Raw genomic sequence first — 15,597 nt, 5'->3', positions numbered from 1 at the left:
TCCGCAGGGATCACTTCGTTATTACACCTCACGCCAGGGTGTGTAGTCGGCATTTTAAAGAGGACATACGAGAGCCTACATCCGAGAACGGGCGGCGATTACTTAAAAAGGGAGCTGTTCCAGCATTATTTGAGTGGAACAACTTCTCCCTTCCCCTTCCAAGACCGGGGTCTGGGAGAGAAGACCGAGACCGCCACCCAAGGAGAGCCTTCCAGAAAGCGCAGACGCATCAGGCCAAGATGACCATGACTACGCCGTGGGTCCTGATCCCGCATTTGTGGACCTGGTGCTTGAGGAAAATGCAGCTCTTCAAGAGGAAACCCGCCAGCTGAGACAGCAGGTCGAGAGCCTTACGTTGACGCAGAGGTTCGGCATCCACCGTTTTGCTTCCTCGGACAAAGACATCCGTTTCTTCACCAGGTAAGGCAACTTCAGCCAATTAACTCAGGCCTATTACTAGTAGCTCAGTGCCAAGGAAATGTCTCTAATGTTCCCTAGATTGTAGAGGACAGTGTATTGGGTACGTGGCTACGTGTAGCCTAAAATTAACAGTGTTGGGTAAGCTACTTGGAAGATGTAGTGAACTAAGCTACCAGTAAATGTAGCAAGCTAAGTCTCCATTTGATGTCGATTCAACCTGTAGCTTCTCATGTAGAGAGCTACTATTGTTGTGCTTGTTAGCTTAGAAGTAGCTCGCTACAGGTTGAATCGACGTCACATGGAGACAGTCGACATGCCAACACGCTTGTTTTATTTTTAAAACGTCATGCCAGGTGAATTCTTCTGTGGTTAATATCAGGATAATGTCTACCGGTACCTGCAATGTTAGTGAATTTCATGACAAAAGATAGTTGGGAATGCATCACATTTGTTTACAACTTAATAAAGGTGTATAACTTTAAAATGGGAATATCTACAAGCTGAGATGCACACATCTCTATTCTGTTTCCCTAGGTTTGCATCACATGACCTGCTCATGCGTTTCTGGGCCTTGATCGAACCTTCTCTGCCATCAATGACGAGTGTAAGGCAAGCTCAGAGAGGCACACTCACTGAGGCAAATGCTGCCATCCACTCCCTTCAGCCCATCGATGAGCTGTTCCTATTTCTCAATTACCTGGCCCTTGGCTCCAAGCAGCGGGATCTTGCTGACCGGTACGGAGTCCATCAGTCCACAGTCAGTCGGATTATCACATCATGGAGCAACTTCTTATATGCAGTGCTTGGCTCAGTGAGGATTTGGATACCCCAGGAGCAGATCCAGGAATATTTGCCAGCAGATTTCAAGGACTACCCTGACACTACTGTCATCCTTGACTGCACAGAGTTGAGGTGTCAGTGCCCATCATCCCCGCTCCTCCAGAGTGAGGTATTTTCCAGTTACAAGTCCCACTGCACTCTAAAAGGACTCATAGGGATTGCCCCACATGGGGAAATAACATTCATATCTGGACTGTACGCCGGGTCAATCAGCGACAAGCAGATCACACGTGAATGTGGTGTGCTTAAACTCCTGAAACCTGGGATGGCCGCCATGGTAGACAGAGGTTTTCTCATTGATGACATTGCACCGTGCAAAGTTTACAGGCCAGCATTCCTGTCCGGCAGGTCTCAGATGTCAGCTTGTGATGTTAGGGAGACCCAGGCCATTGCACGTCTCAGGGTCCATGTTGAGCGTTTAATTCGGTGGGTAAAGGAGCACAAATTCTTTGACTCAGTAATCCCCCTCCGGCTTTTTGGAAGCATTAATCAAATTTACACTGTGGCCTGTCTCCTCACAAATTGAGAACGGGCCTCTTGTAAAAGCATGGGCTAAGTAAGTGCTTATATTGGCTTTTATTGTAAATATCTTTGTATAGTGTGCTGATATGTACCAAGGAGTTAATTTAATTTCATGCATACATGCATGCATACATACATACACATTTCAAAACTAATCAGACAAATAAATACTGAGAAAGACATTAAAAAAGAAAGTCAACCTTCTCCTTAATGATGTTTGTTGTTTCATTATCACGGGTAATCCTTTGTATAAACATGTCCTCTTGTGTGTACACAACAGTCACACCAATGACATCCAGAAATTAACATTTGGCCCTGGACTTGCCAAAAGTAAGGATGTGTTTTCCTGAGTTTGTGTTTTCCCCCGCTGCTCATAATATATGGGCAGTCCACATAGCTAGCTACATTCGGGCATTTTACCTCAACAAGTCCAAACACAGGTTCTCCATTCGGATCGAAGACAATCCCATCAGGGGATGCACCCATCCATGGGGCATCAGGGTGGATAAGGAACCCACATGGGTAATGGTTGACTTCTCTTACCCTACAGTATTCCTCAATGGCTGTGGGTTCGCGGTCCAATCCCCTCCTCATGTCTGCTGGGTAGGTCTAAGTAATCTCCTGGCCAGATTTTCAGCAGAGCTATGTGCCCTGGTGTGGCAGACCTCACGGAACTTGGTTGAAGTGATGCGGGACCGCCTAAGCTGGTGCCACTCTGCACATGAACTCTGTTCTTTCGTAGCTTCTTCAATTTTGTGGGCTGTCTCCATAGATGTTTCAAGGGATGCCATGTGATGGTGTTGTTGTAGTGTGCATATGAAAGAACAGGTAGAGGGCCCAAGCCTGTAATCACAGAGTGGCAGCTGTGGGGGAGATGGGGCATCTGAGTGTGGGCAGGTTCTGGGCACTGCCTTGGTTGGCATTTGATAAGACAGTACGCTGCCCTCTTGAACAGGCCTTAACAGTCGACCAGTGGCACGTCATGGGAGATGGCCATAGTTGTGATCATGGGCGCCAGATAAGCAGGGAGGTCCTGGTATATAACGCCAACATTCAAACAAGAGGGTTCAGGCAGAGGTGATGTTACTCCTCTATACAGGTTACTCCTGTGAAAAAAGGGCAAAACAACACAAAGGTGAGTTATTATTGTTATTATTATTTAAATTCTTATAAAACCAAAGAGATATTGTGATTCAAGTTTGATACAGTAAGTAACAATACAAACCTTATGCCTTCCATCAGTCTTCTTTCCCTTGGTCGGGCTGACAGGATCACCATGTCGTTGACCGGACCTGGTTTAATACCCTGCAGAGAAAATATATATATATATTTTTTTTTATTATTAGGTAAACAAAGTATACACACCAGCACACAAATAAAACTGTATTGTGAAGTTTAACAAGTTACCGTGCTTCTTGGCTTGTGCCACCTCTGTTCTGTCTCTGTGCAGCTGTGCACTGGTGGGACAGAGGTGAGCTTTTGCTGCGAGTACTGAGCAGTCTGATATAGGACAGCTGCTACATGGTTGCATAGGACAGTACCGGCCACACAAGAACACTGGCAGCTGTGGAGCTCTACAGGGCGTGAATCCCTCAGCACAATCTGTTACAATACACATGTGTTAAGACAAAAAATAATACTGCATTTGCAACACATTACAGCATTATAGGTGCAGTGAGCATAAAGAGATGTGTAAGCAAATAAAGTGGAGCATTCAGCTGACAGACCCCTATAATTCTCAAACCCCTGGTTCTATAAATACCATAAACTGTTTAAAAAAAACATCTTGGATAAATCTGACTATCAACAAACATATACATGCTTATGTGTGTCTTTGTTGAGAGTACTCAGCCTTACACATCATCTAGCATTACTGACTGCACCATGTATACAATCTTTAAAACAGTTTGAGAACTTTAAAGTTTAAGAACAGAACTTATGTTGAGATGAGAAGTGAGATGTTAAGCATAAGTCAATTTAGCCTGTAATGGGTCATATCCTAACACTGTCCATATTTCAAGATTACCCTCACTTTACTCATTCAAGATAAGAGAAAGGTAAGTAAGACAGGGTACAGAACTCTGAACGCAATCTAGTTTCCCGTGGCAGCTGGTGGTTATCAGGGAGTAGTATAGGTGGTGGGCCGAAGCCTCGTATCTGTTCAACTTTGCAATTTAATTTGGGGATGACATGGATAGTGTAAAAGTTTGTTAAACTCGTAGGCAAACACAGTTGCCTACAATATCAATCGAAAAGCAACATTGTAAGAAGGTATGTGAATTTATTAGAAATCACAAAGAAATAAGGACATTGTTTGACAGATGAATTAAGACAATAATTATGACAGTGGATGTCACTTCCACCAGCTCCAGAGGTGGTCCTTGAGCTGGTTCACTGCCCCTGTAAAAACAGTTTGCCTGCGAGTTTAACCAACTTTGACACTATGGTTTTGACAAAATGGGCAAAAACTTGGTGGCAACAACTGGCTTATAGTTAGAAATACAATAATCATCCCAACTTTAGAAATCCAGGTCACTCCCAAATTTAATTGCAAAGTTGAACAGATACGAGGCTTCGACCCACCACCTAGTAAGTACGAACACGTCAATACTACTTAAATACAATACTTGAGTAACTTCCTCAGGAACCTGAACTGAACCTGTGTGATGACTTTCCCTTACACTCAGACTGTGAGGAGGTTGACTTTTCCTCATTGATCGGTAGCACTGACACCTAATTGTTAGCCCTGTCAGACCCTGGTTTGAAACTGTGATTAACATTGAATTAGGGTTAAATACATTATACCAATAAGACACTGGACAAAATACAACAGTAATAAGGATGATTAGTGCAACAGATGTCCATGATGATGTGAACGTTAACGTCGTTAGCTACTCGCTAGCGTGTACACTAGGCTAACATAAAACACTTAATTTTAACATTACCTTCATAATTATGGACATAATTCGAAACGTAGAGTTTAAATCCTTTGTCCTTTCTTGCGGTGGCTGTGGCTGAATTAGCCTGGATAATTCTGCTCACATCTGTCAGTGACATTGTTGGGAGATCCAGGAGTGAGCGGGTAAAAAAATGCAGCCATTGTTGTTGCGTTGACAGAGACCGGAAGTGAACCTGGTGGCTGAGACCGTGGAGCGGAAGTATGTGGCATATAGCCAATTATAAATAAAGTGAAGTAAGCAAACAGCGCTTGATCGGCCATGACTGACGTCAACGCAGCAAACCACTAGAAGCTGGAATGTCCGACTTCACAGAGTCGTTTTCAACTCCTCCCCGACTGCAAGCGGCTACTCTCGCCGGTCGTTTCATGCAGCCGCAGCCCATGTCGAACGCACCTAAAAGCTTGTTTCAAAGGGGGTTCTTAATGAATTATGCAATATGAGTAGGCTAAATGCTTGAAAATATCACTAGAAGGGAAAAGCTTAAGGGGACGGACCCATCTGCAACCGCAAGCAAGCACACCCTACAATTTCCCCAGAAATGGTACCTTCTCTAGTTATGTATTTATTGTTTAGATTTTGGGGGTTTGATGCTGAACATAGGTTTCCAGGCGCACACTCCCGAACAGTAGGTGGCGGTAATGCACCTCAATATCTGCCATTATAAAGGGAAAGAACAAGAATCCCAGAAAGTAGAAAAAATTAAAAACAGAAGCATGGCACTTCAAATGAGCATGGAATTGCCTCAGAAAGGAGAATTGGTGAAGCAAGGAGCCGAAGCTCGTATATACCGGAGAACGTTTTTGGGCAAACCGACTATTGTGAAAGAAAGGTTCCCGAAATTGTACAGGCATCCTATTTTAGACGAAAAGCTCACACACCGCAGAACTGTTCAAGAGGTACGCTCAATACTCCGTTGCAGAAAAGCAGGTATGTAGCTGACAAAATGTCCTTGTAATGAAGCAATACTTTATGCTCTGACATTGACTTTGCCAGAAACTAATATTTTCTTTTCATACCAGAAGTGAATTAGCCTTAAAATGTGTTAGGCGTGCGCTCAAATACTAGTTAAACCAGCCGATTTTGTCTCACTTCAGGCATATTGGCACCAGTGGTTTACTTCGTGGACTATGCCTCCCACTGCATCTTCCTTGAGGACATAGTGGGCTCCATCACCGTCGGAGACCACATTGCTGCCATCCACCTTGCCCGGGAAAACCGGGAAGCACATCTGGGCCAACTTGCCCAGAAGATGGGTCAGATCCTGGCAAGGATGCATGACGAGGACGTAGTCCACGGAGATCTTACTACATCCAATATGCTACTGAAGTCCAGTGCAGAGAGTGGGGAAATTGATCTGGTTCTTATCGACTTTGGATTGAGCTACATCTCTGCCTTACCTGAGGATAAAGGAGTAGACATGTATGTGCTGGAGAAAGCCTTTCTGAGCACCCACCCCAACACAGAAGCCATGTTTGAGAAGCTGCTGAAGAGCTATGCAGCCTCATCCAAGAAATCCTTAGCAGTCATTAAAAAGCTTGACGAAGTTAGGTTGAGAGGAAGGAAGAGGTCAATGGTTGGTTGAAATTAACTAAATTGATTAAAAAACACTCGCTTGACAGAGTAAGATGTGGTTGAAAAGTAACCACTGCTGTCTGCAAATACCTTTTTGTAATAAATTATTTGGTTCTGTTGATCAGAATCAGATTTAGCTGTGTGTTTCCAAATGGGTAACCTAATGACATAACATGGTAAGAAAAATAGTGCTGATTATTTCATTCAGCTTGTTGATTTAATTTATTCATTGACAAATTTACACAATTAAGTTCCAATGATTTTACGGTGATATAATCCACTTATGCCACTAAAAAGTGAACTTTGTGTGTGAAAACTGTCGAATGATCTCAAACCATTAGTTTTATTTGACATTTACAAAGTGTATTTAGTTTTTGTGTATGATACATTAGTTATGTATGTTTATAATTTGTAGCAAAGCCTTTATCAAGGTTAGTTTATTGTGGTTGGTGAAATCTAGGCTTTATGGGCACAGCTGAGCACTCTTTACATGGCTCTCGGGCAATAGGTGCAACAGGGCAGATCACGCATGGGTGATGGGAAGGTCATGTTTTTATTGCTTGCATGCTCTCATCATAGCCTACAGGGTGCTTTCTATTAAATTTCTTCCAGTAGATTCCAACTGCTACATGTAAAAACAATACCGTAATAAAAAACTCAAGATCTACAACGGAATCGATTCAAATTTGAGTATTAATACAGCATGTGGTGTAGGAACATCCTTTTTTCTTATTGTGTACACCTTTTTTGACATTTTTATGCTTGAGTTCCTTGGAGATAGACCTTTATAGCTTTGCTATAGGCCAGACACTATCACAGCTAGATTGTGGAATCATAATTTAGATGGCATTGAACTGTTGCAAAACTTGTTCTTTATTTCTTCACACATCCTGAACAGTTCAATGGATTGAAGCACTGTTGACACCCACATCACATCACAATTACAGTATTTAATGGCTTAATAGGTTGTTTTGGTCTCAAATTGATAAAAAAAAAAAAAAATGTAAACTGTAAGCCATGTCATATATTGTCATGCTTAAATTATGTCCTACAACATACCTGTTTTATCATAAATTTGACAATTAAGACATTTTATAATACTTCAAAGTGCTAATATCAAGTAATATTTTATTATTTATTTTATTGTGCATTTAAGTGTCAAGCTAACAAAATGTTTTTGACTTGACGACTGTTAATCGGTTTAGCAATTTTAGAAAGTCATAGCCCGCAGTTGTATTATAAGAAAGTAAAATATGATTCTGTTCCTTCAGTAAGCAGGACATTAGTCTTCCGATCCACTCATAAACATTAAATAACATTTAGGACAAGAGTACACAAATGTTTTGCAGAAGCACACACATTTTAAGTTAAGTGTATATCCATTCAAAAACTTTTGAAAACTCTAATTGCTGTAACCCTAACCCATATATAGCTTTGTTCAAAGATTCATAAATATATGTAAGGCAATGTAGGCTTAGCAGCACACTATGGTCATAACCACAATCCAAAGAAAAATCACTCAATTACAAAGCTAATAGCAACAATTAAGTAAGCGTAATACAAAAAAAACTTAAATAAGTGCTATTTCCAGAAAACAAACGCTATTAAATGAACACTTTCAGGCCTGCACAGTGTAAACTACATGGTCCAATACAACACCACATATCAAGCAGTGATTGTGACATGCAAGTTGGTTAAGTGCTATTTAGCATAGCATCCAATCCACTGTAATTGGTCCCCCTATGTATGGCAATTCAAATCAATCTCTCCTTGTTGGGTCTACATTTCCCATAATGCATCTAACAAACATTTGGTATCAAGTTCAGGCTTTATGGCACTTTTAATACACAGAACAAATGATTTAGTGGTGTTGTCCAAATCTAAGTGTGCATCAGTCTAATGGAATTAACCCTCCTAAAAGTGAAGGCTAACTTAATTGAAAACATATTTATAGATTATATGGTGTAGTGTACTGTATGTTTTGACAGAAATCACATAATACATTACAAAAGTTTGCCTGAAAAGGGAGAAAAAAGGAAGAGCGAAGCTGGAGCGTGTTCAACTGAAATCCCGATTTGTGAGAATCATGGGGACGACCAGGGTCCACACATAGAGGGACAAACACACCCAGCTGGAGGTGATCTTCACCCACACGGCTGGCCATTTGCTGGTCATGGCGTTGTAGTCTGCGTCAGGGCTAATAAAAACAATCAACAATTTGTAATCCTCCCTGTGTATAGTGACGTACAGACTTCCCCATGTAATAGAGTAGAGTAGCTTATTATACTTTTAGCAGTGCTGTCTACAATTTCTTGACATGAACTGAGGAAAGCATTTCCGTAAAAAGAATTGTTCTACTCTCATATGTAATCTCATATTATGAGCAATGTTTGTTGCAGTTGGAGGCGTCTACTGACCTGTACCAGTTGGTAAGAGTCATCATGATGTAGAGGGAGGCCAGAAAGAGCATGAAGTGGAAGAAAGAGTAGCTGTACTGGACCACGTCTCTCTCGTTGTCCTCCACACGCCTGGGCCCACTGACCACCCCACCCTCTGACTCGTCCGGAGTGCCGGCATTGCTCTCGGCCAGGATGATGGCATCTTTAGAGGCCATGGTCAGCTTATTCACCTGGCTGGTGTTGGAGGAGCGGATACTGCCCAGGAGGAGAAAAAGGACCTTACAGAAGTGCTTGTAAAAACCCCAGGCAATAGTGTTTTTATCTGATCTGACAGTTGTACTGCTTTATAGTTATACTTTAGTTAGGGTTAGTTTACATTTACATTTATGCATTTAGCAGACGCTTTTATCCAAAGCGACTTCCAAGAGAGAGTTTTACAAAAGTGCATAGGTCACTGATCATAACAACGAGATAGCCCCAAACATTGCGGGTAGCCAAACATGAAGCATACATTTTGAAACCAAATAAGTCCCAGAGGGAAGAACAATAAGAGCATGTAGTTATAGACAAGTTACAATTAAACAGCAAGAACCTCAAAAGTGCAAGAGTGTACCTGTGGAAAAAGTAAGCAACAATAATATATTTCACAGCGAATACAATAATTGTAAGACAGTTACAACAAACCAACAAGAGCAACAAGTCTCTCAATAAGAGTCATTGTGATCCTGGGGGAAACTAACATCAGGTCCAGCCAATCATTCCTAAGTGCCGTTGTACTCCCGGTTATGGTAGTTATGGTTGAAGTTAGTTTTCTAAGTCGGGCGTGCTGTATGCACATATGGTAAGCAGCAACCAATACAGTCCATTTACTAATATTCTCAAAATAGCATCACACGCGGCCTTTTAAGCAACATAATTTGCATCAACCTCAATACACAGCCTCTGCATGCTAGCGGTTACATTTCTCACACATAAGCAGGAGCTTGTGCATTTGTTCAAACCATCCCTCCATTTCTTATGTCACTCCCATGCTATAATACCTTGAGTAGAGGATACAGAGGATGAAGATGGCCAGGCCCACGATGCTCTGGGCATCCCACCACTGCAGGTAGGGCGAGGACGGAGTGGGCACCTCCATGCCGATGATCACCACTGCCGTCTGGTTCTCGATCTCCAGAGGGGCCAGCGTTGGGACGGCGATCTGCTGGAAGATGCTCAGCAGGCTGGGGTTGCATGCCCGGTCTGAGGGGGGTGGTTCGGACGAGGCCATCATCCATAAGGGAAAATAAAAGGGATAGGTGTGTGTGTGGGGGGGGACATATTCAGTATAATACGTTTAGTTTGTTACTACTACAAGTTCCCTGTTTCAAAAGTTGTATGGTTATTAGAGATGGCTTCATCTCAATAAAATGGGTGTTTTTATTTAAAACAAATCTCTCACCAGGCTCGTTGGTCATAGCAGACCAGGTCAGATACATGGTGTACAAGGTCATGATGGATGACTGAAGTAAACCAGACTTTGGCTGGGACTCCTACACACACAGTTATCATTTAGTTATCAGCAACAGTACTATAACTAAAGGCCTCCAGCTTTCAAGTGTATGAAATTCCATCAACATTGGGATTGTACAGTACATATAATTTTAAGTATATTGATTTAAATCGGTTCACTTATCACTTCAACAAATTGATAAGTAGAAAGGTAATGTAGCTGAATGGTTCAGTGTGCCTGACCTGTACTTTGGGCAGGACAGACACAACAGAAGCCACGATGCAGAGGAGCATGTTGAAGCTGATGAAGAACTTGTTGATGAGACATCCCTCTGGCTGGGTGTAGAAGACGAAGAAGAGGATGATGGCGATGAAGGACAGGATGTAGTTTAGGATTGTCACAGTCAGTAAGGCTAGAATATCCAAGACAGAATCAGATTGGATTAGGTTTCAAAACATGTCTGTGGAGCCAATCTCAACCAGCAGTAAATTGTCTGACTAAACAGTAGAAAATGCACACTAAACAATAAATATTGGGATATTGTAAAATAATTACGATAAGACAACAAAAAGATTGTAAGCTAATTCTAAATACATTTTATAATTTCTCCTTACCTGCATACCAGCCTTTGGCATTTCTTGTCTCCATTTTGTCCACCCAGGACTCATTCCAAGAATGGGCAAAGTCTACCAGAAGAACCAACTGGATCAGGATGAAACAAAAAGCCCCGCATGTTCCCACCACGAACCATGCTGCAACCACAGTCACAAGTAGAGCACAGGTTCAACATTCAGGTCAACAATGCATTTCATCACAAGGCAAACAATGCACAAAAATAGTTATAAGTTCAAATATGATTTCATATAATATGGCAACAATGACAAATATTTCTGTAAATGGTGAGACATAACCTTATAAATAATTGAAGCTGCATGCTCAATTACCACAAGTGCGATTGGTCAAATTCTAAACCATTACTGCTTGAAAAAAGGAAGACACAGTTCTTACTGCGGGTGAAAGGCCCCTCTGGGATGTAAAAGGCACCAGTGGTCACTGCCACCATGGCAGCAATCTTGAAGAACCAGAACCTTAGAGAAGGAGGAATTTCTCTGTCAGTGGGCAAAGTACTTTTTACCATAACATTTAACATTCATGTGTTCTGATTATGGATCTTTATAATCAGTAAATGATAAATTCAAATAAAGATTAATAAGTAATACAGATTTGCTGTTTGTATGTAAGTAAATTAGTGGGAATTAAATGAAAGATATTACAAAGGTATATTTTTCCAGGTATATAATGTGACATTGGAAAATAGGTTAAGGCCCTTTCAGAAAACTGAATGTGTCGTGATCCAAGTTGCAACCCAGCACACCTCTCTAACATCTGTAATTTCCTGAATTATGCCGGAATCTCATCTCTGCAAAATGGTTCCTTTTCATCCATAGTCCATCTTTTCCTGTTAACTTCCAGGTACTGAATTTAATTTAAGACTATTGTATTTAATCTTTATAGAACCTTCCCTTCCACCAGCCTTTATCCGCAGAGGATCTTTTTTACATTCATATTTACCCGTTGTGGATGGCAGCACGGGGGTCCTTGGTGTTCTTAACGTGGATCATGGTCAAAGCAAATGCCAGGAAGCACATGCTCATACCAAAGCACACTCGGTAGACAGCCTTGTAGCCAACAAAGATCTCACAGTTCACGTTGGCATGGACACCCGGGATGGAAGAGCCAGCTCCATCTTCACAGAACCCTGGGATCTGTCACACAAGGAGAAACAACGGAAACACAACAACATGTAGAGGTTGAACAAGTATTTCAGGGATGACAGAGAATTTTAATTGTGATCTGAGAAATATAGGTACTAAAACTGAGAAGAACTGTCATCACAAGCTGCACCATGGGTACTTCACTATATACCTATAATTCCAGGAATGTGTGTGTGTCACCGCCATCATCGCGGGCACTGTGCCCTATGATTTCAGGAATCTGTATGTGTGTGCCACCAATTTTAACACGAGCACTATGCATTATCTATAGGAATCTGTATTTGTGTGTTTCACTGACATCTTAATCACCGACTTCATCACTGGCACTGTGCACTAGTACATAAAATTGCAGATAAAAACATATCTTAACATAACGCACCCAGGGGCTTCATCACGGGGCCCTCTGCTACGAAGTCATTTTAAAATTAAAACCGTAAAAAAAACTGTCAAATATCTGATGAATGCATGTGTTATAATGTGTCACTTGTTGAGTCAAGTAAGCCTATATGTCAAATAAAATACAAAGAACATTTTTTGACAAGTTAGTATTGACGAACAAAGAAAACAGTTTGCCAGTCAAGTCAAAATGTTTCAACACCACAGACAGCGACAGCTGACCCTGCGTGTCCACTACAGCGGAACGGGAGGCGCGTTGGCTTCCAATTAATTTTCAATGAAACCGGGCGTTGACGCTCCCACAATGCCCTACGCGAGCGTCAACGCCCGGTTTCGTTGAAAATGAATTGGACACCGACGCGCCTCCCGTTCCGCTGTCGTGGACACGCAGACTGATTGACAGCGATGGTGCTGAACAGGCCAAGTGCGCTCAATCAGATGATGAGAAGTACGATGTGAGAGGAGCACACGATGCTACACTTCTCTTACTATCTCGTTCTTTTCTTTTTAATGCGCACGATTGATATATTTCAATTATTTTTACTATTCGCTTATAAGTGCTATATCTATGGCGCTGCCACTGTCTAAATGTACTCCCTGGATAAATATTGTCTAATTTTTGTAAAAAACTAAAAAGCTATTTCAGAAAGAAGCAGACAGAAGGGTTGCATATGCATTTGCCGTTTGTTCGAAATACAAATGCAGAAAAACTTCATGAATTTCGTTTTTTAATGTGTCTACTTAGAATGTAGCGTTTTGTTGCCAGGTAATTGTTATTATTGTGCTGGTTTACCATTGTAACCATGAGTTAAGTGACTGTTACGTTTAATAAGAAGAGCTGGATTCACAAAATGTGGTAGCGTGAGATCAGTAGCAGCAGTTACTTTCTTTCAGCTAATTATCTGCATTGTGTCGCTTAGAGAGGGCCCCTTTCTCTTAAAGTGACGCAAGATCGGTTGCATTTGGGGGCCCCCTGACTGGCAAAGGGCCCTGGGGCGGCCGCACCCATGCACCCACGCTATCTCCGCTACTGGTCCCACCACTCAATCTTGCTACCAAAGCAAATCTCACAGTACACACATCTCTCATTCAAAGGTGGTCCGTCTTTTTGAACAAACTTCTGTCACACAGAGGGAAGCCATTGATTGGTCCATACCCTTTTCAGCTGTTGATCAACCCCCGGTGACAGCATGATGCAGGCTATAATGGTCCCTAGCAACAGAATGAAGGCATAGATGACTCGCGTCACTGTGGAGTTCTTGCTGTTGGGACAGTATCTGCACATCAGGCATGTTGCACTGCTACAAAGACATGGCACCTAAGGAAAAGAGAGCAGAGAATAAAACAAGCAACGTTGTGAGTCACTCTTATAAAGAAGTCCAGTGAATTGAAGTGTATAGACATTGTACATTGCCACCAGCGGGAAACTATGTAACAATTCCTTCTTCTTTTTTTTTAAGTGTACAATATGAAAGGTTATGCGATTCTCAAACTGTCAGTCAGCTCCTCTGAAAACAGAAAAACATTTAATCAGATCCATTATAATTATCCTCTCTTTCTATAGCAGTGTAGCCCTGTCTCCTAGAACCATTTAGACTCAGATGTCATCTAACTTGTTTGATGAGACAACAATACTGTTACATTTATTCTGACACACTCCAAGCTTGCGTTTGCATTGTCCCTTTAAGGCACTCGACTGAGCTTGAAGATTGTAAACGTTAATACTCCATGTAGACAGGCAAGGTCGGCTTAGTGTAGGCCAGGCCATGGGCACGTGTCAAGACACCTATCCTAGTTAACGCATGATTAAGGAGGCAACCAGTGTGCCAGCCTCTGACCTCCATCCAATCATAGATTGGTCTGGGAGGCAAACAAATCTCAATCGGAGTATGATAACCATATAATGTAATACCTTAATGGTATTTGAGTAAAGTTAGTAGTTTCCATCTGAGTATCTCTATCTCTGTCGTCCCCATACATGAAGGCTTTGTGGGTTAGTGGACTTGACCGTAGTGGTCGCATGTTCTTACTACAGGGTTTGACATTCTTTTATCAACTGGGGCATACTCAAAATACCACTATCTTATCTGTGGGGCGCACCCACTGGCAACAAGAGGGCAGATTACACTTTGTCCTCTTTTTGTTGCTCTCATTGCATAAATTACTTACAGCATTTTTGTTTTACAAGAACAAGATTCAGCAATATTATGTGCCTTCATTGCTGTGAATTAACAGGCTTAAATATGGCCTTTTGTTTTCGTATTTGGCATGGAAGCAAAATTAATCCAGTTCATCACGTGTAGAGCAGATGACTAGTGTGCTTTGATTAACCCTTTCATATTTAGTGTAGTTATTTGTCTCCACTCTATCCACTGACAGTTATAAACACGTTATCCTATAATAATCATACAAGGCTATAGCTTTAGTTATAAAAACGTATCTTTCTCTATAAAAAGGTACCTACAAACACTGTCTACGTGACACCGTAGCCTACATTAATAACTTCAATTATTATTCAACTACCTCAAATATAGCCTTCACCGTTACGACATGTAGGTTTCCTGCTGTATTTCCTCTGGAAGTAGATGATTGACAATTCACACTAGTGTAGCCTACCATATCTGACCTGTTGCTTGGGGTACTCGCTGTGACATCAATCTAGTCATCATCAACCACGCAAATTAAATTCAAAATAAGCTTAAGAAGCAGAAAGACCGATAATAAATGGCCTGATGTCGGTATATAACTTACCCAGCTTGCAAAAGAAAAGGCCCCCAGTAAAGCTCCCATGGTCGTCCTGTTTCAGTGCCTGAGCACTATGTAAATCCGTTTTCTTTCTCGAAATGAAACCCGCTAATTTCCTGCCCCTCCAGGTTGGATTTCAAGCGCAAACACAACTGTAACCTATCGTCGATTTTCAAACAAATACATTCTTACATTTTATCATTATCAAGAAGTGGTTAATCTTTGCTATCGGCCACTTAATTTTTTAAACTGTCAGTGCGGTAACTTCAGTTCTTCTTCCTCTGTTTGAGACAGTAGACGCTACAGCAATCTACAGTAGTCTACTCTACTGTATTAATTAGGTCTGTTTTTTTCATGCGTCAATCGATGATGTCATTACGTTCAAGCTTGTTTCTAAAGCGCAACACAAAATGCAAAGATTATGAATGAAACGTTGTAGAAAGCAGTTGTTTAATGATGCAATTCGTATATAATCA

At 41.5% G+C, this 15,597-nt stretch overlaps 2 protein-coding genes across 2 annotated transcripts; one reads left to right on the top strand and one right to left on the bottom strand.

The window, feature by feature from the left end:
- The first annotated feature begins 5,404 nt into the window (after positions 1–5,404).
- On the top strand, positions 5,405–6,433 carry tp53rk (TP53 regulating kinase). The gene is made up of 2 exons (XM_062454435.1): positions 5,405–5,669; positions 5,837–6,433. The coding sequence occupies exons 1-2, from the start codon at positions 5,456–5,458 to the stop codon at positions 6,322–6,324; spliced, it is 702 nt and encodes a 233-aa protein (XP_062310419.1). The 5' UTR covers positions 5,405–5,455; the 3' UTR covers positions 6,325–6,433.
- Positions 6,434–7,975: 1,542 nt separating this feature from the next.
- si:ch73-267c23.10 (serine incorporator 3) lies at positions 7,976–15,457 on the bottom strand. Its single transcript, XM_062454310.1, has 10 exons — positions 15,128–15,457; positions 13,533–13,694; positions 11,778–11,971; positions 11,214–11,293; positions 10,820–10,957; positions 10,448–10,617; positions 10,155–10,245; positions 9,754–9,955; positions 8,732–8,968; positions 7,976–8,511 (listed from the first exon to the last, which is right to left on the bottom strand). The coding sequence occupies exons 1-10, from the start codon at positions 15,164–15,166 to the stop codon at positions 8,373–8,375; spliced, it is 1,452 nt and encodes a 483-aa protein (XP_062310294.1). The 5' UTR covers positions 15,167–15,457; the 3' UTR covers positions 7,976–8,372.
- Positions 15,458–15,597: the final 140 nt, after the last annotated feature.

This window comes from Osmerus eperlanus, chromosome 1 (assembly GCF_963692335.1).
Source record: "Osmerus eperlanus chromosome 1, fOsmEpe2.1, whole genome shotgun sequence".
NCBI lineage: Eukaryota > Metazoa > Chordata > Actinopteri > Osmeriformes > Osmeridae > Osmerus > Osmerus eperlanus.
The sequence above is the reverse complement of the archived record's forward strand: the minus strand, read 5'-3'. Positions and strand labels throughout refer to the sequence as shown.

Excerpts from the sequence above, each read along its gene's own strand:
- si:ch73-267c23.10 (XM_062454310.1), bottom strand. The coding sequence starts at position 15,166 with ATGGGAGCTTTACTGGGGGCCTTTTCTTTTGCAAGCTGG. Across the intron at positions 10,618-10,819 it reads TGCCAAAGGCTGGTATGCAG|CCTTACTGACTGTGACAATC; the intron begins GTAAGGAGAAAT and ends TGGATATTCTAG. Across the intron at positions 8,512-8,731 it reads ACTCTTACCAACTGGTACAG|CCCTGACGCAGACTACAACG; the intron begins GTCAGTAGACGC and ends TGTTTTTATTAG.
- tp53rk (XM_062454435.1), top strand. The coding sequence starts at position 5,456 with ATGGCACTTCAAATGAGCATGGAATTGCCTCAGAAAGGAGAATTGGTG. Across the intron at positions 5,670-5,836 it reads ACTCCGTTGCAGAAAAGCAG|GCATATTGGCACCAGTGGTT; the intron begins GTATGTAGCTGA and ends GTCTCACTTCAG.